The sequence below is a fragment of the Epargyreus clarus genome, unplaced genomic scaffold (genome assembly GCF_041222505.1).
Source record: "Epargyreus clarus isolate Ecla_fem2 unplaced genomic scaffold, WU_Ecla_fem_2.2 ptg000010l, whole genome shotgun sequence".
NCBI classification, from domain to species: Eukaryota; Metazoa; Arthropoda; class Insecta; order Lepidoptera; family Hesperiidae; genus Epargyreus; species Epargyreus clarus.
The window spans coordinates 3,441,390-3,465,837 of NW_027332218.1; the positions used below are offsets into that span (position 1 = coordinate 3,441,390).

The following is a 24,448-nucleotide window of genomic DNA, read 5'->3' on the forward strand; positions in this document are numbered from 1 at the left end:
CATATTGATATACATTATAAAATACAGAAATCAATATCTAAACATAATTAGGCCTTTGAACAATGTTCGATGATGAGGAATTATTTCAGGAACTGCGATTAAGGTAATTAGTTCCTAGAAATTGCTACATAATTTAGGCTGCGGTGCTATTGATCTACTTGGAATGTCTGCATTATTCTAATATAATAACTTAAAATCATTTCAAAGTTTTGTAAAAATTACAAATTAGTGGTACAAAAGAATCCTGCTATTTTTTTCATTGTGTGTAACAGCATTCGTCAAAACGTATCGAATGCCTTATTAGTTTGTATATATATTTTTTGTATTTTTTAGATAGACCTGACCTCAACCTACTAATTGACATTAAAGCAGCGTTGTGGGAACGCTTTCGGTTTTTCCCACCTGTGAGGAGAGACTCGTGGTAAGTAAAGGGATTTAAAAGGCTTGCAGTTACTATCAACGTGTGGAACGTTGTAGCTTGTACGTTAAGGTATTACCTAGATGCCCTATGTCAAACCACAGGCGTTCCTTATTTTTTTATTTAATATAATTGGGGAGGAAAGAGGAGAGAAGGTAAACTATATTTGCTAACGTTATATTAAATTTACAACCCTGCTCCACCCAGATCGCAAGGGGTGGGTGAAAATCCAGATCGCTTTCCTTTTAATTTAGTATCTCTCTAGTATATTCCCTAGAACCACACTCTCTATTCTTTTTAGTGATAAAAATAAACACAGCCGCATTTTTGTATTACATTTATTTATCGCCAGTTCCTTTGTTTTCTTTACTTGGATTCGGCATAAAGTAAACGAGAACAGCAACACCTGAAAATATAATAATATAATTACTAAAATTATTGTATTAAGTAACAAGGTCTGGTTAGTTTTTACTTTTTTGACTGGCTTAGAAAATAAATGACGCTTTCTACGCTCATATAATTCCAATAAATAAGAGTCCGTTCACATAGACCGGCTCGGAGAGCATCGGCCCGCATTTTTATTTTCACACAGACCGGATCGTATATACTTGAAATTGGCCGGAGTGAAGCCGCCAACAATTTCACATAGACCGGCTGTTAAAGATCTGAAAGCGGATGCACTCGCAATCGGAGCCGATCGGCTGCGCGAGGGAGCATGAGCACGCAGTCAGAGCCGGTCTGTTCCTCTTATTATTTCCTACGAAGCGCGTTCAAGCATTCTTAATGACAAAAGAAGTGCACATGCAAAAGTAAACCTTAATACTATTAGGTACTAAAACTCTGTTTCCAACGTGATAAGAATCTGCTCTCCTCTCCGAGCCGGTCTGTGTGAACGGACCCTTAGGATACTCGTAAAATGGACACGCTAGAAGATGGTATCCTTTCGTGGCTTGACTCTAGAGGAAGCAACGCCATATTTATTTCTAGACATGCTTAACACTGTTGTTATAAGGCAGATATAGGTCTTGCAATTAAATAGTGCCTCAGTAGTGGAACCAACAGGTTTGAAGGTTTAGAAACTAATAATATATACACAAAAAAGACACAACATACGGTGGTGAAAATTAATTTATGACTCTTTAATAATTCCTTTCCCATTCAACAAAATCGGTTCGTCAAAGAAACTTCTATGTAAAATTATCATGAACATTTTATTATAATCCGGTTGAAATACGCTTTACCACGCGTTTTATTCAATTCAAAAATAAAAGCTTATTACCGCAAATTTAAATTGCCATTTTCGACTCTGATACCCATTTTGCATGCATTTATCTTTGGAGGTAAAAAACCGTAATTAAGTTACTTGTGAATATTAATAACGAACAGTATAGTGGTTTTAAATTCGGCTTCTTGCAGTCCGGGGTTTAATTTCAAGTCACAGTCTAATATTCGAAATAATGCGAATTAGAAATTAATTTATCTTTTTTATAATATGGAGTAGCAGACGAGCATGCAGTCCACCTGATGTTAAGCGGCTACTGCCGCCCATCGATATTTGTAATCGACTCTAGATAGGATTAGATATTCATTTCGGAGGTCGGCCATTGATGCGCCCCCTGGAACTAAGCTGGAACGCCTCGGAAAAGTATGTCTCCCTTACCACACCCTTCAAACCAGAACACAACAGCGCTTAACACTGCTGTTATAAGGCAGAAATAGGTGTGGTGGTGGTGCCGCCGGAGTGAACCACAAAGGATTCTACCACCTTCAATTTATCTGTTGCTGTAACAGAAGGGCATATTGCCCCACCTAAATTTAGCTTAGAGTTCTAAATCATATACCATGTCTACCTGTTAGCACAAACCCTACACTTTATAAAGCGAACTGTGCCCAGCATTCGGACAGAAGTATCTCCATCATAACGTTTGTTGATAAGAATGATGGAGATGATAATGATGAGTTTGAAGGTGGGAGAACCCTCTGTAATTCGACTCCGGCGCAACTACCGCCACACCTATTTGTGCCTAATAACAGCAGTGTTCAATGTTGCTGTGTGCTGGTTTGAAGGGAGTAAGGCAGACATACTTATCCGAGGCATTCCAGCGTAGTCCTCAGGTGTAGCGTAGCATTTGTGGGCTACATCGGGTAAGAATCTAATCATATCTGGGGTTGATTACAGATGTCCACGGGCGACAGTAACCACTTAGCCATCGGATGAACTGCATACACGTCTGCTACTCTTGTATTATATTAAAAAAAATGTTTCATTTCATTCAACTTAAATAAGGCGATATTAAGCTGTTATTACAAAAACAAAGGAACATTTAAAAGGTAGCAAATATAATACTTACATAACGTAATAACAGTCAAAGCAAGAAAAGGTGCCATACAGTTGATCTCCAACATTATTGGGAAGAGAATGCCTCCCACGAGGGACCCAATGCGACCCAACATCACGATAATCGACATCGCTAACGCCCTGCAATAAAATAAAAAGCCTCCTTAAAAATAAAATAAACATACTCAAAAAAGCGGTAAGTATCGGCATTTGTAAAGACCTTCATTTTTATGGCACGTATAATGGTATTAGATAAGTAAGTATCAAGTCAGGTATTTTGAATGACTTTTATTATCTGCGTTTGAAAAACCTCCTATTTTTTAAACATGTTAATTTTGAATGATACCGAAATAGCTAGGCAAATTATACACGCACTAGCTACAGTTTTGCTTACGGTCAGTGGTTTTTATCTATCAATCAGGAACATTATTTATTTTCCTGATACGAGTAAAAGGTATATGTCCTTTTCTGAACCCCTGACAAAATATGTACCAAATTTCATGACAATTACTTACGTAGATAAAGCGTGAAAGTGTCATAAATGTTGACGAACCTATCAACAATTAACTAAAGTAACTAAAACACAAAAAGACTAACTTTAAGATCTAGATCTGCAAGAAGTACTGTATTTTGTAATTTTTTGTATGATCCATTATACAAATAAATAAAACAACGAAACAAACAAACTAACATCTGCATTTATGATATTTGTTACGATTAAAGTAGCCATTACTAACCTTAAAGTCGTAGGAAATACCCGAATCAACACATTTTGCTGCAAACTCAGCGCTGCTTGCATAAACGCACACGTTGTAGAAATCAGCAACGCTATTTGCAGAGACGATGACGTCCAGTAGATACAACCAGAGCATAACGCACAGAGTATGAAGAGAATGAACATTAGGAGCTTCTGGCCCAGGTAGTCCACGAGGTAGCCGCTGACGCTGATGAAGAAGAAGGAAACCAGCCCGAGGATGATGCAGTTGATGTAGGTTTCTGAGCCGCTCAATTGCTATAGAAAGATAATTAATTTGCGTTATTTTAGTTAGTAGTAGAAAAAGAGACCATTGGCACATTCTAGATTCGGAGCAGCTTTACCACGATGACATCTTTTTCTGTTTAGCAGCATCACACTACGATGATCAACTTCGAAGTCTACTACTTATACAAAGCAGATTCAAATATATACAAACCGAATTGGATTTTGAACTGGTCCAAATTAGATTAACTATTTTTAGTAGGTATTTAAGGCACAAATAAAACTGTTAATGGTTGATATAACCTTCTTTTAATAGTATAGTAAGTAGCAAACGAACATGTAGTCTAACTGATGGTATGGCTGCTGCCGCCCATGAACATCAATAATCACACCCAGAAAAGATAAGTCTAAACTATGGTTGGCTACAGATCCGTTGCTACACTTTTGAATTAAGTTGGAATGCCACGGATAAGTATGTCGCCTTTACTACGCCCTTCAAACCGCAACACAACATTGCTTTTATTTAGCAGACAAAGGCGTGGCGATGATGCCTTCGAAGCCTGACCATAAATGGTTTCTTTTCATGCTAATATAATTTAACTTTGAGGGACACTGTCGTCATCTTATACAGGGTGAATTTTTCAAATAGGCCTTCAGGGCCAAATACGAAACTATAAGGATTAGCAAAAAATGCTAAAAGGAGTTACGAGGCCGAGCTTGATAAAAACTAAAACTTCTTCATTAGTTTTTGGAAATATCTTTTTCCCTAGCCGGGAATGGAACGAGTTCATTTTGAAAAAAAAATACAGAGGGTATTATTCCACTATCTGATAGTGTCGTTTATAAAGATCAGATTCTGGAAAGTAATGATATCTTACTGGAACGCAGTCATCTGATATTGAGATGTTATTTACTCCTGTTCCGTTTATCTTAAGGTCCTTGGTATAATAATCTACCATGGTACAAAATCTTGCAGATTCGCCGTAATCTTTTTTGTAGTTTTCTATTATGGTTGACAGCTGAGGGTACCATAATCTTAAGGCAGTGTACCTGCAATGTTATAATGCAAGATTTTTTAAAAGAAAATTTCTACGCTTTTTCATTCACATCCCTACATTAGGATTCCCCATGTCGTAGGTGCCATGGACATATAAAGATGAGTACACAAACACCCAGACCCAGAACAGATATCTAAATTCATCATTCGGATATCTGCCTAGTCGGGATCCAAACTCGGATCGCTCTGCGATTCAGACTGGTATGGTGACAGCTCCGTGACGTGGGTCGTAAAAAATGCACTAAACGCAGATATAATAAATAATGTCAGAGTAAATAAGTATCTTCTATACACATAAATACAGTTGAAGTATATGTTTGTAATGTCAAAATAACTGCTTTTTACTAAATTCATATGAACTTAGGTACATACAGTATTTATAACGAATAAAGCAAGTATGAATTTTCGTTTGTTTGTTCCTGCTCTTCTTCAAAATAGCTGAATCGATTTCGATGGGACTTACAATGGCCGTTAGTTAATGATATAAGGAGTAACAGGTATTATTATAGATAAAGTGATAAGGGTTTCGAGTAAAACGCATTTAAACGTTTTCACCTTACCTTTTAGAAGAATTTTGAGTTAATCGAATAAGCTTATTCTTATTGCCGTTAAATTGAATTGATAAGGGCTCCGTAAAAGAGACATGTCATTTGTAAATTGGAAAACGGGTGTTTGGCTAACTGAAGTGTGTGTATGTGTACCTGAAGAATGTTTATAAAAGATTCGAGGAAAGATCTCAATAAAAGTAATTGTATTTATTTATCTTTACTTTCAATGTAGCGAATACGTTGTAAAGATTTACATTAAATAGTGAATTGTTTACGTGTTTACCAGATTGGGAAGGATAGCGTTTATCTATCTCATTCGTCCGACATTGACCATAACTTAGGAAGCACCGTTGTATTCATCTAAATTTTGCCAGTGACACAAGCAATCGGTTATTTTATATTCATAATGATTCTTGAATTGACAAATGATTCTAGAACTTTCGAAATCTTTTCTTTCAATTTTGAGATTCTTACCCAAACAGACATACAAATGTGAGAACGGAGAACAGTAGCAGCTGGAAGATTAGAGGTCTCCGAAACAGTTCCTTTACTTCAAACAATGCATTGGTTATTTGCTTCCTGATACCAATCTTCTTCGTGGGGTTATATGTTCCTGATGTAGTGAGCGATTTTATCTGAAAAGTGTGTTTTATTCAGAAAGAAGAAAAAGGGAACATAACTATTTGGTTTTACTTATTTATTATTAGTTTTGAAAGTATATTTCAGGAATTCACTTCAAAGTTATTTTTATGGCAATAATATACGACAGTGAAAGTCCTTATATATAAATCTTGGCTATTAAATAACTTTTCCATTTATAAAATCGATTTTACTCTTAGAATAAGAAGGATTAGGTTGGGTTAGGTTAGATTTCAAGTAAACATTCATAAATAAGGTAGGACACCTCCTGTGTCAAATACATCATCAGCCTCAAAAACGACGAGATGGAGAAGCTCCAGCTCCATCTCGCACAGAGACGGACTGTTATGAGCAGACGCCGTCGAGACCACGAACGAATTCATTTAGCGTACCCGACAAAGGGCATACAGAGGTACCTACACCATGAGGCTTGGTAAACATAATTATGTTATTTGATGTCTTGTTTTCATGCTTTCTTTGCCTATAATTATTCTAGCACTTACCTTGGACTTTTTTGTAATGTTTTATTGAAAATGTAAAGGTTTAAACAATGTTGGCAACCTTTAATAAATAAATAAATAAAATTGAGATGGTGTAAACATAAAACGGCACACATACATAAACACAGTGCTTAAAATTCTTACCGGGAACATATCTTTGTCTTTACCAGTATTTTCATTGTAGATACTTTTCAGAACCTCCATCGATTCGAACTCTTGACCATGACTCAATAAATACTTAGGACTCTCTGGTATCGTATAGTATAATATCGTTGCGATTAAACTAAATACCGAACATACGTAGATAAAAATGTTCCACACATGAATTTCTGAAATTTAGAAAGCAAGGATTACAGGATTAAATCACGAATAAATATTATATTATCATGTTATAAATTAAGTTAAAATATAAATACGTTTAGTCTGCTATATTTCACACTATGCTAGAATGAAACAAGGTAATACAATATATATAGGGATTAAGGACAAGGTATGTACAATAGGGATTAATTACACAAAGCTAGAAGCTACCTTTTATTTAGATAAGTTGCATGGAGTTGATACAGATGTGAACTAGTTACATATCACGCGTGATTTTTATGTAACTGCATCTAAGATGTTCATTATATATACAGGTATACATGCATAACATGATATAACATAATCATATAGCGTGCACGCTACATAACATAGCGTATACATGCTATATACATAGCATGCTTTTTTAAAGCTATTTACTTATTACAAAATCTCTTTAGCTTCACTGTCTTCTTATTTCAAATAACTTCAAAACGGTTCTCAACAAAAGCGACGGTATTACACTATACAAGGGTTATTTTCAAAAACGTACTTAACCCTATACTTGGCAGAGAATTTTATCCTAAAAAAATTATACTTTTGCTACTTCCCTGCATTAATGGGGTTATAAGGATATTAGGAAAAATAAAATAAAAAATCTCTGAATTTCAGTTTTCAGAATATAGTATGTGTCTTTAAGTGCACACTGCCAGGTTCACGAGAAAAAAAATATGTGTCTTTAAATGCACACCGCCAAGTACTCACTAAACTAAGAAATAATTAAAAAATATAAAAAATATCATACATTTTAAAAATACTAAAGATAAAAGTCTCGGAAGTTATGACATGTCAACAAGTTTTGAGATATTTTAGTTGAGTTGAGAGATTAGAAGACCTCCTCCCAAAAAAAAAACAGTTCCCACATAAAGCGACTCGAAACTTTTTGAGTGGCAATAATTTTTGTTTACCGCTGTTCCCATGACGAAACAGCAACCAGGAATTACAAACGAAGATGTCCAGGATCTGTGAGGACAATACTAACAATGGCCTATCACATTTGTACGCTATAAAGCGACTTGTCTGTTTAGACCTGCATCCATGTTTCCGTTAGAATGTTGTATTAAATTTGAGCATATGATTGGACTTTATTCCACTTGTTTGAAGGATGTGGTAAGAAGATATACTTTTCTGAGGCATTCCAGCTTAGTCTTCAGGGCTAGTGGCGCATCTATAGCTGATCTCAAGTGGGAATTTGGTCTTATCTGGGATTGATATTGCAGATGTTCTGGAATCATCATTATTGGAGATGTTTACATTTTTGACAGAAGACGCTATTGATTGGACAGGACTTGAGTTCAGGGACGTCTTTATGAGACCTAGACATCTGGAATTCATCTTTCTAGGGATTTGCTGGATTCTACATCCGATTTAATTACGCAATTTAGACACCAAAGCTAGAATTTTTCGGCCTCCAGTCATCTGAAAAAAATATTGCAAGCTAAGGACTGGGAATTTAGTGGAAACGGGGAAATATTAATTTCAGTCATGAATTATAAAAAAAAACTCTGTCTGAACTTTGTTCACCCAACCCCCTACCTTGTGTGCAGAACCTTAGTATATAGTAGCAAAGTTGGCAGTGTGCATTTAAAGACACAATATTGACAAACAGTAATATTGTATGTCGTTGGCAGTGTGCATTTTAATGCACACATAACAAAAGTCATGAATTACTATATATTCAAAACATTATATCTCAAAAAAATATCACCAAAACATTGCATAAAGCTTGCAGAAAGTAAGATTATATAAATTTCGTACATATAACTTAATTTCATTCAGATAAAATAAGATTCTTAGAGAGCGTTGCGCAGGCGCTGAATGACGGCTCGCTATTTTGTTTACCATTTACAATGTGTAAACGAGATAGATATTGATTTCATTTTCTGACATAAAGAAACGTTTGCTAATTCGATTTCAGTTATTATTAGTAAAATTCGATGTCGCATTATCCGAAAAAAAAAATCTGATTCTAATGTGCATTTAAGTGCACAATGTCAAGTATAGGGATAACACAAGCCTAATGATAATAAGCTCTATAAACTTTTTAATACATTAAAAAATATAATGGTATATTACCAAAATAATCCCTCCAGATAACAACGTGCCAATGCTGCTGAGGTAGCAACCCCCACGCTATAAGTGCCACTCCTATTAGCGACATTGGCATGAAAGAGCACTGAAACATTAGCACGCGATCTCTAACGCCTTTATGTGTAAATTCGCTAACCATTGTCGCTACTGTACCGAAGCATAAACTTAATCTGAAAGAAAAAAATGCAATGAATATCTAACTATACGAAAAAAGCGATAATCGGTTGTCGGTAATAAAAGTTATGTCAATGTGTGTATTGTAACAACTGCATGTGTGTTTAGCCTTGAAAGCAGCAAACTAGCATTAGACAGGAAGGTAGCCCTTTGTGGTTTGACGCCGTACGTATCACCTCCACACGTATTTGCGCCGAATAGCAGCACTGTTCCGAGCTACTGTATTCCTGTTTGAAGGGTTATAAAAGGGTGAAATACTTATCCGAGGTGTTTCAACATTGTCCTCAGGAGTAATGCATATGTGGTCATCCTTAGGTAGGACTATTACCTCATCTGAGGTTGATAACAGGGTTAGTAGTAACAATTAGTATCAGCAGTGATAGCGTAATGGTTAAGAAACTAGGCTTCTCGATCGAGGGGTCCGAGGTTCGAATCCCAGACACACCTCTCATTTATCAAAGTTATGTGCCTATTAGAATTAATGATCACTTGCTTAAACGGTGAAGGAAAACATCGTGAAGATACCTGAATACCTGATAGATCTATAAAGAAAAGAATCTCAAAGGTATGTCAAGTCTACCAATACGCACTTGGCCAGCGCGGTGTACTATGGCCTAATCCTTCTCATTTTGAGAGGAGACGCGTGCCCAGCAGTGGGGCAATAATGGGTTGATGATGACTTAGTATCAGATACACTGCATGATCATAATATGCTATTTCAATAAAATAAAAAAGACTGAAATTTATAGTCTTACTTACGCTATTCCTTCTAAGACTTTTATAAAAAATAACGTCCAAAAGTTTTGACTAGAACCTTCTAACACCGATAGTATAAAGATACTTGCATGACCACCGACAAGGAATATTCGTCTCCCGAAAGCATCTACTAAGAAACCGCTAAATAAAGTAGCTCCAATTTGACCTGAAAAAATCTGGCATGTAAAAAATGGAATAACTGTAAAATAATAAAATAATGAGGATTTTTTTTAGTATTTGCTTATTTTATTATTATGGTAGCCACAGATGTCAATGCATAGTAAAATTTAAACTCCCCCTTCTAATACAATTTGATAGAACAAAAAAATCCGAAAATAGGTACCGGTTTCCTGTATTTTGAACTTTAAAAAAGTTCAATCCCCGGGACCCTTTTTTATATTTAAATATGTGTATTTTTGGATTTCACAATGATTTATTATGTGTTATAATTTGTTGCTTAAGTTCTTGAAATAAATAATCTATTTATCTATCTATCTATCTTAATTGCATTTTGAGTATTTCTTGTGTCCAGCGATCCTAGCAATGTACACTGTGTAAAAGTTTCACATGTCTATTACAATTCAAGAGATAGAGCTCTGACAGATGGACAGGACAGACAGAGGAGGCTTAGTAATAGGGTTCCGTTTTTACCCATTAGGTACAAAACCCTAAGGTCGTACAAAAACACACCCTTATGCCCCGATGATATGAGCGTGTTTTTTTGTATATTTTTATATTATTCTAGCTGACGCGGCAAACGTTGTGTTGCCATATAAATATGATACGAGTGAACAACCCTCTCACTTAGGGGTAAAATACATAGTAGCCGATTCTCAGACTTACTGAATATGCATATAAAATTTGGTGAAAATCGGTAAAGCCGTTTCGGAGGAGTACGGTAACTAACACTGTGACACGAGAATTTTATATATAAGATTTAATGATTTCATTAAAAGATTATACTATATGTACTATTTTAACATGGACACCTATACTAATTAATGGGACACCCATGCCCAGAATTGCGACATAACAAGGATGACAGCAATTTAATTAAAACAAAAACGCGTAATTATAACGTACAATAAAATTAAAGAAAACATTTACCGTATTATTACGTGGAACTGTATTCCCAATTGGCAATGAAATGAGTAATTGCAAAATTGTCATACATATAATTAATATTTAATTGGGACACAAAATGAGAATGTTGTCGTTAATGAAAGTTGGAATACATATTTTTATTTTTAACAAGATGTGCCCCGCGGTTCCACCCGCGTTTAAAAACTGGGAACATTTAATGAGAATTTTCTTTTGCGGAATCTTGTTTTTAAACAAAAGGGGCCTAAGTTACTCCTTATAACAGCAGCTAACTACCAGTGAAGTCCCCTCAAAAACGGTTCAACCGTTTCAAATTATAGCCGGAACAAATATACAGACAAAAAATGTAATAAGCTTTGTTATTATAAGTACCATATATACGTTCATATGCAATTGCTTAAAAGCTGTTATTTTGGTATTACAAATAGACATCAATTTTATCTACGTCCGATATTAATACTCAATCCATCCAAGTTTTGCTTAACCAAGATCGAAATTTAACAATTTTTAGTATGCAGATATTGTCAAATGTCAATCTTTGACAGCTGAAACATAGATTCATTATTATTGATTGTCTGATGTTATTTGAATAGAACTTACCGAAAAACGGTCCAGTATTTAATAGGCCCTTTTGCATAATATCCATGTCCAAATCACACTCAGCATTTGGCAAGATATACGAGGAGGTAGTGGTGACCATCGTTGAGGCGAAAACCGAAGCTAAACTTGCAAATAACAGTCTAATGTGAAAACGGCCAAATTTGCATATAACAAGCGCGTCTTCGAGGATTTGCATTGGATTATTTTCGTTTGCTGTAAAGATAAGGATCGTATGTTGCAATTAAAGTGAGTTAACAGTCGTAATTATGACGAGTCAATGAAAAACACTGTGAATGGTTTCGCCATAGATTAGTAAAGATACTTCGCCGCCTTGAAATTGAATGAAGCCACAAACAGATTATTAGTAAGTTCTTTTTTTTACCCGACTGCCAAGGAAGGGTTATGTTTTTCGCGCGTATCTTGTATGTTTGTCTTTCTTTATTTGATCCGATCTAACAAACGGCTGCATAAATTTCAACAGTTAAGGTGTCATTATATTTGTCTCAATGACCCGAGTGTCCTTAGATAGGTGTTAGTAAAAAAAAAACAAAATGGCGGATTTTTGGCGCGATATAGTAACACATTTAAAAAAAAAAGTTAACCGAACCTATCGAGTAGGGTATCAAATGAAAGGAAATTAAACGGAGATTATAAAAACATATTTGTATATATATAAAACAGCAAGGTGACTGACTGACTGACTAACTAAATGACTTTTTCATTTTTCAGAAATCAACGTACATCCTAAACCAAGGACCTTACACTTCTGAAATTTTGCACATAGGTTCTCTATATAGCGTGAATAAGTACTAAAAAAGGCCTTTTGAAAATTCTACCCTAAAGAGGGTAAAATAGGGTAAAACAGTTTTTTTGAAATCCTTTAATTTTGAAGCAACTACTATAAAAATTTATATTTGGCTTTCTGGATAGGAACAAGGACGCATTTATTTATCGTCCTCCGAAAAATCAACCCCGTAGAGGGTAAAATAAGGGTTTAAAGTTCATTTGAACAATCGTCAATTTTGAAGCAAACACTATGAAATTTTGCATCAGGCTTGTTAGATAAAAATAATGAAATTCTACCTCTAACGAGGTAAAATAATGACCGAAACTTTGATTTACTGAAGTTATATATTTTATAGACCGTAAATGGTGAATTTTTTGAAATACGAGTAGTAACACGTTTTAAAAAAAGTTAACCAAACCTATCGAGTAGGGTGTCAAAATACAGGAAATTAAGAGAAGACTACACATACGTTATATAATATATCTTATATATAAAATTCTCGTGTTAGTTACCGTACTCCTCCGAAACGGCTTCACCGATTTTCACCAAATTTTATATACATATTCAGTAGGTCTGAGAATCGGCCACATCTATATTTTTTTACTCTTAAGTGATAAGGGTTGTTCACCCTTAACATTTTTTTATTTATTGGCAACATAACGTTTGCCGGGTCAGCTAGTACATATAAACTCGTATATACACATCAAGATGACTGTCTGACTAAATGAGTGAGTTGCTGTACCAGAGATCGACGCAAAGGGAAACCGCTGAACTTAAGCGTGCTGGAATTTTACACATTTTTTATGTTCTTTATATAGCGTAAATGAGCACTACGAGGATAAAATAGGATAATATTGTTTGAACATCTTTTGTTTTTGAAGCAGTCACCTACTTTGAAACTTTATATGTGGCTTTCTGGATAAAAATAACGAAATGCCTATTTCACTGCTTTTGGAAATTCTACTTCAGCCTTTTTGGTGCACTTTTTGATTTTTTTAATTAATTACTTGTGAATTCTTGACGAATACAAACATTTTTAGAGAAAATTTACGAGTAAATAAGTAATACTGCGTAATTTACATAATAAATAAATAATTATTTCAAATATTTTAGGGACATTTTAGCACGGAGATGTGGCAACACTTTTATACGCAACAATTTTAATTCTCAAAACTGGTTACATTTTCTTGTTAGGAGTGAGGTAATATTTACTTATCTATGGCTTTCGCGTACAATACTTTTTTTACCTATCAAAGATCAAACAATTACAATGTCTAGTATGAAGAAACCGTCAAAGGTCAAATCGATATTTGGTAGGGAAAAAATAAGATGGATTGATTATTAATAATTATTATTAAAGGGCGATAGGTTAGTGCAGTATATTGGGACTACTGGAAGGCTCAAATGTGCATAACTTCGCGATTGATATAAATTATAACTGATAAAGATGGCAGTTGGACGTGGGCGCTTCGTGACTATACATGGGTACTTCCGTAATATTCTAGCATCACAATCCTCATAAGTCAATCTATGGCCAGTGGCCTAGGTCTCCTTCTCAAGTCTCCTACCTAACAGTGAGACACTAAAGTAAAGATGTATCATGTAAAATAAACGCAAACCTTTAATCCGGTTTTCATTGTTTCCACTCATCTTAATTTTTAATTAAATCACTATTTTAAATTTAAAAATATGTATTTTTCACCATCACGTTATTAATATTTTTAAAAAATATATTAATTACACGTCTTTTTATCTTTCGTTTATTATTATTTTATTTTTACGAATTGAACAATGAATATTCAATATTAATTGGTGTGTTTAAATAATAATTCAATATTAACTGGTGAAACTGTCTTCTGAATAATGAATTATGTCACACTCCCTATAAAACTGTGCTTAGTGTGGTTTTCTGTAATTTGCGTTGACAATTATTTGAATAATGATATAATTAATATTCACGATAAAAGCGACGTAGTGTAAATAAATACATAAAGATAAGAACAGAGCAATGTAAATACCAATATTAGATAGTGTTTTTGCATTAAATTTTAGTACGTCTTATTTAACTTGCGTTAATTATAATTAACATTTTTTATAAGTATTTAATATTATTTTAAGTTATAGGAAGTTACTTTATTTATATAGATACTAATAATCTTCTTGGATTTGTTGCCGTTTATTTTCAGGGTTCCGTACCTAAAGAATATAAACAGAATCCTATTACTGTGAGTAGTGATAGCCTTTTTTTTTTTTAACGCGCTAAGAGGACTTCACGGAACTTCACTTCACGTTCCGTTGGAGATCCCGGAGTCCTCTACGCAGGACTGAGGACGGCCATCGGGGGGTTTTTAGTGCGGTAAGAGTCCCACATACTCTCTGTGTCGCTCCCAGGTCGTCGCGTACCTTTTGAAGATTTCCTCCTCGGAAACGAAACAAAAGCTGTCCGTGTTTTATTTTTACATCGCGGAACTCTAACATCTCTAAAAATGTATTATACGGAATATGCCATTCAGAAAAAATAAGATAAGATAATGATTGTTAGAGTTGTATTTACGCTTATTTAACTCAGTATAGACAAAGGAGTGGAACGTCAAAACTAAGTATGATTACATCTTTCTTACCTTGTAAGCATGACTTTGTGTTTTACAAAGTTATGTGTCTTTTGACTTGTAAAGAGAAAGTGATCAGATTATTTTTAACAAAGAAAATAATTATTGCGCGTTGTGGTAGTCTAAATTACTGACGACGCGTCGCCACGCCAACAGCCGGTCTGTTCGCGTTAGATATTTCATGTCAAAATAAACAACGCATTTAAAATACAGTACTATTATTATTATCAGTAGCTGTTATAAGACAAATTTGAACAAAAAGTCTACCGTCATTAGTCGGTAACCAAGAAAATATTTTACCATCGGACTTATTACGATATTGAAATGAAAATCCAGCTACTCCATTTAATAGAAAGTAGCGACTGCCGCTGGTCACCTGCAGCCAACTCTGTAGACAGGTGTTCTGCCTGAAGCAGATCATGGATGCGTTTCCATTCTCGAAGACTAGTATAGCCGTCCATTTTATTTTTAGGAAAAGATAAACCTTCCCAATATATCTTTTAGCATAACAAAACGTCTGCTTTGCAAGCTAAGACTTTAGTTTTAATCATGGCTTTAAAAACGCATACGGTCACGTTAGTTTGGCGGTTTTAATTACACACTCTAGTGGCACCGGTTAGTTCTAAAGCTTTGAATAAGCGTGCCTTTTACGGTGTCCGATGACGATAACGAAATATAATCCAAACATGGAATTTTTAGGATTAAAAACATTTTAACTGGTGTATCATTAAGTATCATGACCATCAGGTTGATTTACGACCATTAATAATCTATCTACCTAATGTTTTGTTAAGAAACATAAAAAATGTCAATTTCTATTTATTAGAATTAGTGCTAATAAATAAAAAAATAAAAAAACGAAAACCATTTTTTTTCTTATATCTATAGTTAATTTTGTACAATGTTTATAAATTGTTAATTATTTTTTATTAACTTAGTTTTTTAAACACTAAAACTTAAAAAATGAAATTATATTCAATAATTATTTTGGTACATAATTTAACCCATAAGGGACATTATTTGGGGCTTAAATAATTTAATATTTATAGAATGTCGTGGTCGTGTGTCGTCGTCGTGAGGTATGAATGGTAACTACGTCTAGACGCTAACTCGTCTAGACTTGAATGTAGTGAAATCATGAAAACTAGTCATTCATAGAATAGCTGACGTCCGCGTCTCATTTGATAAGAAATAAACAAGCAACTGCGAGGGGATACTACAAATGGTTTTAGGGTGCCTTTCCAAAAGAGATGAGCGAGGTAACTTTTTATATAATATAGGAGTAGCAAAGCATGCAGTCCACCTGATGGTAAGTGGCTACTGCCGATCATCGACATCTGCAATCAACCCCAAATTCCCCTCTGCTCCTGACAACTAAGGTAGAACGCCTCTGAAAAGTATATCTCCCTTACCACACCCTTCAAACCAAAACAGCAGCGCTTAACACTGATGTTATTAGGCAGTGTAGGTAGCTAAGCTATGAAGGTGTGTAAAATTTGTAAATTAAAGAAACTGAAATATTTTAAGGTACTCAGAATTACAATTAATTTTCAAGAGTTATTAATAATCGGATTGATTTGTTAACTACCAATGATCGATTTTTTAAAACTAATATGAAGAAGTTGCGAAATATATTTTTTATAATATAGGAGTAGCAGACCCCAGGTAGGATTAGATATTTCTATCTGAGGTCGGCCACAGATGCGCCGCTATCCCTGAGGACTAAGCTGGAACGCCTCGGAAAAGTATGTCTCCCTTACCACACCCTTCAAAACGGAACACAGCAGCGGTTAACACTGCTGTTATTAGGCAAAAATAGGTGTGGCGGTGATAACGCCGGAGTCGAACCACAAAGGGTTCTACCACCTTCTAAATCTTTAATTATACATAGATTGATTATTAATGACGAGCGATATTAAAAAAGACATTTTAACGCACTTTAAGACATCAATCATAGTATTAATCACATATCATATAGTATCAATAAAATGATTTGTTATTTTCATTAAACATTAATTGCATTCCAGCGGCTCTCAAACTTTTAGTTTGCCACTAACACAGTTCTTCAGGTCTCGGTTAAGTAGTTTCAACGTAGTTGGGTTCTTGCTAAGAAATTCATGTGTTACACAAGTTGGTGAGTAAAAACAAATAGCAATTTGGAGTTGAGGATCTGTTACCAGATTGGTCTGGAAATAAAGAAAAACTAGTGTTTATAACATGATGATACTCGGTGACATGATGATGATATTATGATGATGATAATACCCGAAGTTTCTGAAACAAACTGGCATTTGCAGTGAAAATAATGAAGATGATGATGATGTATGTTTTTTTATGATTTAAGGATTGAAATTGTTATTTGGCGAAGGGATGTCTCCCACCGGGCTAGATGATCATGCCCGGGGAGCGGCCGTACTCCAACAGTGTCAGTTCGAAACTTATATATAGGGTGAATTTTTCAAGATATTTTAAAAAACTAATGATGCAGTTTTAGTTTTTATTAAAATCGGCCTCGTAACTCCTTCCAGCAATTTTCACTAATCCTTATAGTTTCGGATTTGGCCCTGAAGGCCAATTTGAAAAATTCACCCTGTATATACAAGATGTTTAGAAAACATCGATAGTGTGATTCAGAAACGTGTAGTGCCATTTCTTGACGAGTAGCGGGAAGTTAAGTAATTAATTAATTCGTGTTGATGAAAATGGCATATGGTAATGTTATATTGTCAGTCAGGTGAGATTTCCTTCTCATGAATATTTCTAGCATCCAAATAAGATTTCAATCACTTTCAAGGCAGGATGGAAATAGGATTGAAGTCAAGATTTATCTTAAGTAGATCACAGAGTAGGACATTTATAAGCAATCCTAAATAGAATTTCAGGTCTTCCCCAAGGTCGGTCAGTGATTTTCTAGGTTTTTTCTTACTAACATAGAAGTAGAAAATAAACAATTTACCTATTGGTAAGTCGCTAATACAACAATAACAATAACAAGCAGTGATAGCCTAGTGGTTAAGAATATCGGCCTCTCGATCGAGAGGTCCGAGGTTCAAATCCCAACCTCCGATTTTTAAAAAGTTATGTGCGTATTAGAAATTAATAATCACTTGCTAAACGGTGAAGGACAACATCGTTAGGAACCATCGGAAACTGCACACCTGAAAGATTTATAAAAAAAAAACTCAAAGGTATGTGAAGTCTACCAATACGCACTTATAAGAGACCCGTGCCCAGCAGTGGGACAGTAATGGGTTGTTGATGATGAAGTCGCTAACACCCTTGGGTACTAGTAATAAATGTTCAAATTCAAAAATAGTACAAAGAAAACTGACTCAAAATTAATGCATCGGGTAATATAGTCCATTAGTCAAAGATGAGCAAAATAACACGCATAAATGCATTACATACAGAGTATACAATGAAAGCACTTGACTTTGAACTCAACATAATATTCTTATCCTAAGCGCCGTATTCTTATGTAAATCCGCCGTAACACTTGGCGGATGTAGCGCATTTGTGTTGCAAAATTGTACCGTACTTTAATACGAGTGCCGCGGATATTGGTCTACGTGTAGATGCAGTTTCATATGTAAAGTGCAAGTATTGCATAAGGATAAGTCAATAACAATTGCACATGACTATATCTTCCAGATTGCCCCACCAATTGTGTATTTTGAACAATCAGAACAGATGTTACATAATGTAGATTACATTCTATCAGAGTGCTGCTTGGCTGGAGATCAAACCCAGATCATTAGCAAGTAAACTAAAAATCTTGGAAAATGAAATAAAATATAATTGCATAATTATGTGGATAAAAAAAACACATACTCCGGAATATCCTGTCCTCGATCGCCGCGGCTAAGAGGAACCTAGGCTAAGGCTTGCCACACGTTAAAAAAAGAAATGGGTGTAAACGGTGGAGTATAAGTTTGAATCCCTCAGGTATGTGTCTCTCTATACCACAATCTCTAAAGTCGAATATACATAGGAAACAGTCATTTTATGCATCGGGTAATATAGTCCATTAGTCAAAGATGAGCATAATAACATGCATAAATGCATAACATACACAGTATACAATGAAAGCACTTGACTTTGAACTCAACATAATATTCTTATCCTAAGCGCCGTATTCTTATGTAAATCCGCCGTAACACTTGGCGGATGTAGCGCATTTGTGTTGCAAAATTGTACCGTACTTTAACCCTTTACACCCGAGATGATATGAGCGTGAGTTTCACTTTAAAAAAATTCCCACGTGATAGCTTCTTATTTTTCGAAACGCAACCGATGCCGATCGATCGTGAGGAGAGTATCGCACGTGCTACCGGCTAAGTGAGCGGGGTGCAGGCGGTCAGTTGTGCTAGGGACTCGTCCAAAGATGGCAGATTTTTTCGACCCGCGCACTGTCACAGGTATATAATTATTTTTGGTATTAAATGTTTAGTATCTATTATTAATTATAGCTAATTTGAAAGCTAAAAGAACACTAAATACGTGGAATTTAGTAGTTTATTCGATTAACTTGCAATTTAGATACAATTAAGTTGCAAATTTCAACTGTTACGATCGTGTGCCTACGGTTGTTGGTGCAGAATAACGTTTGATGAAAATGCTTTTATTGCTATTACCAGTTATGTGTAAGTTTCGTCAATATCAATTTTGTTTGTTTCAATTTTAGGGGTACATTTAAATGACGATCAGATCTTGCCAGTGCGGGGTGAGGAGAAATGTATCGGACATTAAAGATCTTCATGAAAGTGAAGAGCTTCAACCAAATAGATTAGAAGAGTTTCAATTTGAAGAATTGTTCCCTGAAACAGATCCAGAAGCACATGCAGACCCTCAAATAGAAACTGACCTAGAATTGGATCTGGAACTTGAGCCTGAACCTCAACCATCTACTTTAAAATCATCCCTAGAAATTTCTCGCCGCCGAGCATCTTCACGTCCAACACATCGAAAAATAGCTTGGAAAAGAATACGTTTTCTGTCTTGAAAAGGTCTACACATCCCTACCAACATCTCCAGTAAAGTTTCCAAAGAAATATTTTTCTTAATATTTTAATTATGAGGCTCTTGATATGTAACCAGATGCACAAATTTATATTATCTAAGAAGAACCGGTCGAAAACTTAATTTAATTGCAATAGATATGGCTAAAGTTTTCTCCATCTGCATTATCATTGGATGTATTCCCTAGCCAAGAATACCTACGCCTTGGAGACCTGGATTTAAGACGGAGGCAATAACGGAAGAAAGAAGAATGTTGATTTTCATAGAATTACGTAGTTTAGGTTTCATTGCCAAGACAGATTTTTTATAAAGACTAATGAAAATAAAGACAGTGATGTTAAATATCTTCAAATTGTTTTAATCTTCTAATAATTTTTGATAAAAAACTAATTTTTTTTGCAATTTTCACGATCGTGAGTGTGAGAGTTCCCACCGGAGACTCACGATCGTGCGGGTCGATTTCTGGATTACGTATAAACTCTGGATTTTTTTTCGTATTTTTTGTGGATCCCTTAAGCTATATAAAAAGCCGTAATAAAAGTTTTGAATCGGAAATTGCGAAAAAAAATCTTCGGGTGTAAAGGGTTAATATGAGTGCCACGGAAATTAGTTTACGTGTAGATGCAGTTTCATATGTAAAGTGCAATGATTGCATTAGGATAAGTCAATAACAATTGCACATGACTATAGTTTCAAGACAGCACCAATTGTAAATTTAAACATCCAGAACAGAAATCTACATTCTATCAGAGTGCTGCTTGGCTGGACATCAAACCCAGGTCTTTAGCAAGTCAAACCAAAATCCCACAAAATGGAAAAAAATATAATTACATAACTATGTGGATAAACAATAGACATACTCCGGAATATCCTGTCCACTACCCGCGCGGCTGAGAGGAACCCAGGCTAATGGTTCCCCCACGATAAAAAAAGAATTAGCTGCAACCCGTGTAGACTAAGTTTGAACCCCTCATGTAAGTGTCTGGCATACCACAATCTTCAAATTCGAACACAATACATAGCTAACAGACTAAGTTAATGCTTTGGATAATATAGTCCATTAGACGAAGATGAGCATAATAACACGCATAAATGCATTACGTGCATAATAAACAATGAAAGCACTTGACTTTGAACTCAGCATAATATTCTTATTCTAAGCGCCGTATTCTTATGTAAATCCGCCGTAACACTTGGCGGATGTAGCGTATTTGTGTTGCAAAATTGTGCCGTACTTTAATATGAGTGCCGCGGATATTGGTTTACGTGTAGATGCAGTTTCATATGTAAAGTGCAAGGATTGCATTAGGATAAGTCAGTAACCATTGCACATGACTATGGCTTCCAGATTGCGCCACCAATTGTGTATTTTTAACAATCATAACAGAAATCTACATTCTATCAGAGTGCTGCTTGGCTGCAAACCCAGATCATTAGCAAGTAAAATAAAATCTTGGAAAATGAAATAAAATATAATTGCATAATTATGTGCATAAAAAATTCACATACTCCGGAATTTCATGTCCACTACCACCGCGGCTAAGAGGGATCCATGCAGGATGCCCACCCATAAAAAAAGGATTGGGAGGAACCCATGTAGACTAAGTTTTAACCTCTCATGTAAGCGTCTATCATACCACACTCTAAAATCCGAACAGAGGACGCAATATTACACTCTCAAAATTGCTAACAGTCAAAATGAATGCATTGGGTAATATAGTCCATTAGACGAAGATGCATATAATAACACACATAAATGCATTACGAAAATATACCATGGTATATGAAAGCACTCGACTTTGAACTCAACATAATATTCTTATCCTAAGCGCCGTATTCTTATGTAAATCCGCCGTAACACTTGGCGGATGTAGCGCATTTGTGTTGCAAAATTGTACGGAACTTTAATATGAGTGCCGCGGATATTGGTCTACGTGTAGATACAGTTTCATATGTAAAGTGCAAGGATTGCATTAGGATAAGTCAATAACAATAGCTCATGAATATCGCTTCCAGACAAAATTCTATCAGAGTGCTACTCTGCTGGGGACCAAACCCAGATCTTCAGCAAGTCAAACCAATATCGTGGAAAATTTAAAAAACCTATATACCTACTCTGAAATACGCCAGACTATGGCTGAGTGGACCCATGCAGGATCGCAAGTGCAAGGATTGCATTAGGATAAGTCAATATGAGGCTGGATTGTACTATAAATGGTTTTGTGCGATATAAGGTTGATCTTGTAGAGATTATTTTGTGTGTGTGTGAATTTATTATTCCCGGCGCGTACCTGAAAGATGGAATAGCTCTAGATCTATCCCGAAACAAGATGAGCCCAGATGCTGGCAAACGCCGTCGGGACACAGGAAAGCCTTTTATAAGGTTGCTCCAATGCTTGTAATGGCAAAAAAAGTTTAGATTGTCTCCTAATCAGATTATTTGAAATACCCGGAATAAATAATGAGTATGACTATTGAATAGTTATCTTAAGAAAAATAATAATAGTTAATCACGATTTCCAGAATTTATTTACCGTGTGTGACCACCTTAATTCCTTTGATTTTAGTTGTGGACGATTAATTTCGTTAATGAGAGTTTCTAGATTTTCAGCGAGAAGAATTTTGACTTTGTTGAAGGACATGACACCTGAAAATTTTAGAAGGTAACACTTGAGTTTAAAACTTCAATTACCCGAAAACATTTGAGATTATTGTCTAAGTTACTGCTCTCAGGTTTAAGTTGTTTCGTTTTTTTTTACTTTTTGTACATATTTAGTTTATAGATAGCGATATTATAAATTGGTTAACTTGAAATAGCAATATAATAATAATCATAAATCAATTATTTATTTTTGTTATATGCAGTCCGCCTGACGAATATCTGTAACCAAATCCAGATATTATTTGTTTCCTACCAGTGGTCGGCTACCGTTGCGCTGTTACACCAGGGGACCAAGTTGGCACCTCAGACATATATGTTTCCCTTACCACCCTTCAAACCAGAACACAGCGCTTAACCCTGATGTTATTAGGAAGAAAAAGATGCCGCGGGAGTGTCTCTAGAGCCAAACTACAGAAGATTCTACCACCTTCAAATTTACAAACAAGTGCAGTGCACACTCATTTATTGCCATAGATTAGTAAAAAATACTCAGTCCTAACAAGAAAATGTACCCAGTTTTGAGAATTGAAATAGTTGCGTAAAAAAGTTTTGCCACGTCTCCGTGCTATAATGTCCCTAAAATATTTGAAATAATTATTTATTTATTTATTATGCAAATTACGCAGTATTAGTTATTTATTCGTATATTTTCTCTAAAAATATTTTTATTTGTCAAGAATTCAAAAAAGAACTTACTAATAAGCCGTTTGTGGCTTCATTAAATTTCAAAGCGGCGAAGTATCTTTTCTAATCTATGTTTATTGCTTACAAACGTCATAAAAAAGTCAATTTCCAATATTCCGTTGAGCGAGCTCGATTAAATAGTTTATGACCGACTTCATTACTAAAGACACTCAATCATTGCACATTCAGTTCGGCAGCACAAGTTGGCAGGACTTACTTATAACCGCTTTTTTTTTCAAACATTTCCAACATTGTTACGTTTCTTGGAAGATAAGTTAAGGATTAATATAGTCGTAATTTCTTTTACATGCAAAAAATGATTTTTTAATGAGCCTTTTCTTTTACTTTGTCATCAATAATACTTTCTAGAATTTGATCCTTATAAGGGACTCTATCCCATGGTGGAATAATACAGGTTGAGTCTTTTTATTTATTGAACTCGTTTGATTTCCGGCTACAGAAATGGATAAAAAAATTGTAATAATGCAGTTTTAGTTTTTTTTAGCAAAATCAGTCTAACAAATTATTTTACAATTTTGCGCTATTTCTTATTGGTCCGAATTTGGCCATGAAGGCCCATTTGAAAAACTGACTTCATTAAAACATTACTTTCCAAAATTCCATTGAGCGAGTTCAATTAAGTAGTTTATGACCGACTTCATTACTAAAGACTGAAGTTGTTGGACGTGAGACTCATTGCACATTCAGTTCGGCAGCAAAGTTGGCAGGACTTAATAAAAACCGTTGTTTTTCAAACCATTTTATATCAAGATTTCCAACAATGTTCCGTTTTGAAAGAGTATGAGCTGTAATAATTAGCTGTTACTCAATTCTCAATTACCTAGTTTTTTTTTATTATCTTTTATAACATTGCATTAAAATATGTATACTTGAGCTGCAATACATTTTGAAGATATATTGTGAGCTGATTATTTTTGGTATTGATTTACGGCAGCTAATATCAACTCAATCCATCCACTTGTGCCTAAAAAAATTCTAGTAGAAGAAAATATACAATTTCGACATTTGGTAGGGATCCACTCCACTATCAGTTTTCGAAAAGCACACCACACTTTTTCCACAATTATACTATTTACTATTCCTTAATTGATTCCTCGACTGAAAATTA

The 24,448-nt window shown here is 35.0% G+C and overlaps 1 protein-coding gene across 1 annotated transcript; it reads right to left on the reverse strand.

Moving 5' to 3' along the window:
- Positions 1 to 756: 756 nt before the first annotated feature.
- LOC140745339 (synaptic vesicle glycoprotein 2C-like) lies at positions 757 to 11,760 on the reverse strand. The gene is made up of 9 exons (XM_073077127.1): positions 11,559 to 11,760; positions 9,861 to 10,023; positions 8,913 to 9,097; positions 6,624 to 6,808; positions 5,815 to 5,975; positions 4,614 to 4,785; positions 3,494 to 3,768; positions 2,770 to 2,897; positions 757 to 824 (listed from the first exon to the last, which is right to left on the reverse strand). Exons 1-9 carry the CDS (start codon positions 11,752 to 11,754, stop codon positions 757 to 759), a joined length of 1,533 nt encoding a protein of 510 aa, XP_072933228.1. The 5' UTR covers positions 11,755 to 11,760.
- Positions 11,761 to 24,448: the final 12,688 nt, after the last annotated feature.

Bases quoted from the DNA above. Each gene is read 5' to 3' on its own strand.
- LOC140745339 (XM_073077127.1), bottom strand. From the start codon at position 11,754: ATGCAAATCCTCGAAGACGCGCTTGTTATATGCAAATTTGGCCGTTTT. The intron at 9,098-9,860 runs GTAAGTAAGACT...TTTTTCTTTCAG, and splicing joins AAAGTCTTAGAAGGAATAGC to ATTAAGTTTATGCTTCGGTA. The intron at 825-2,769 runs GTAAGTATTATA...TTATATTTTCAG, and splicing joins TTTGACTGTTATTACGTTAT to GTGTTGCTGTTCTCGTTTAC.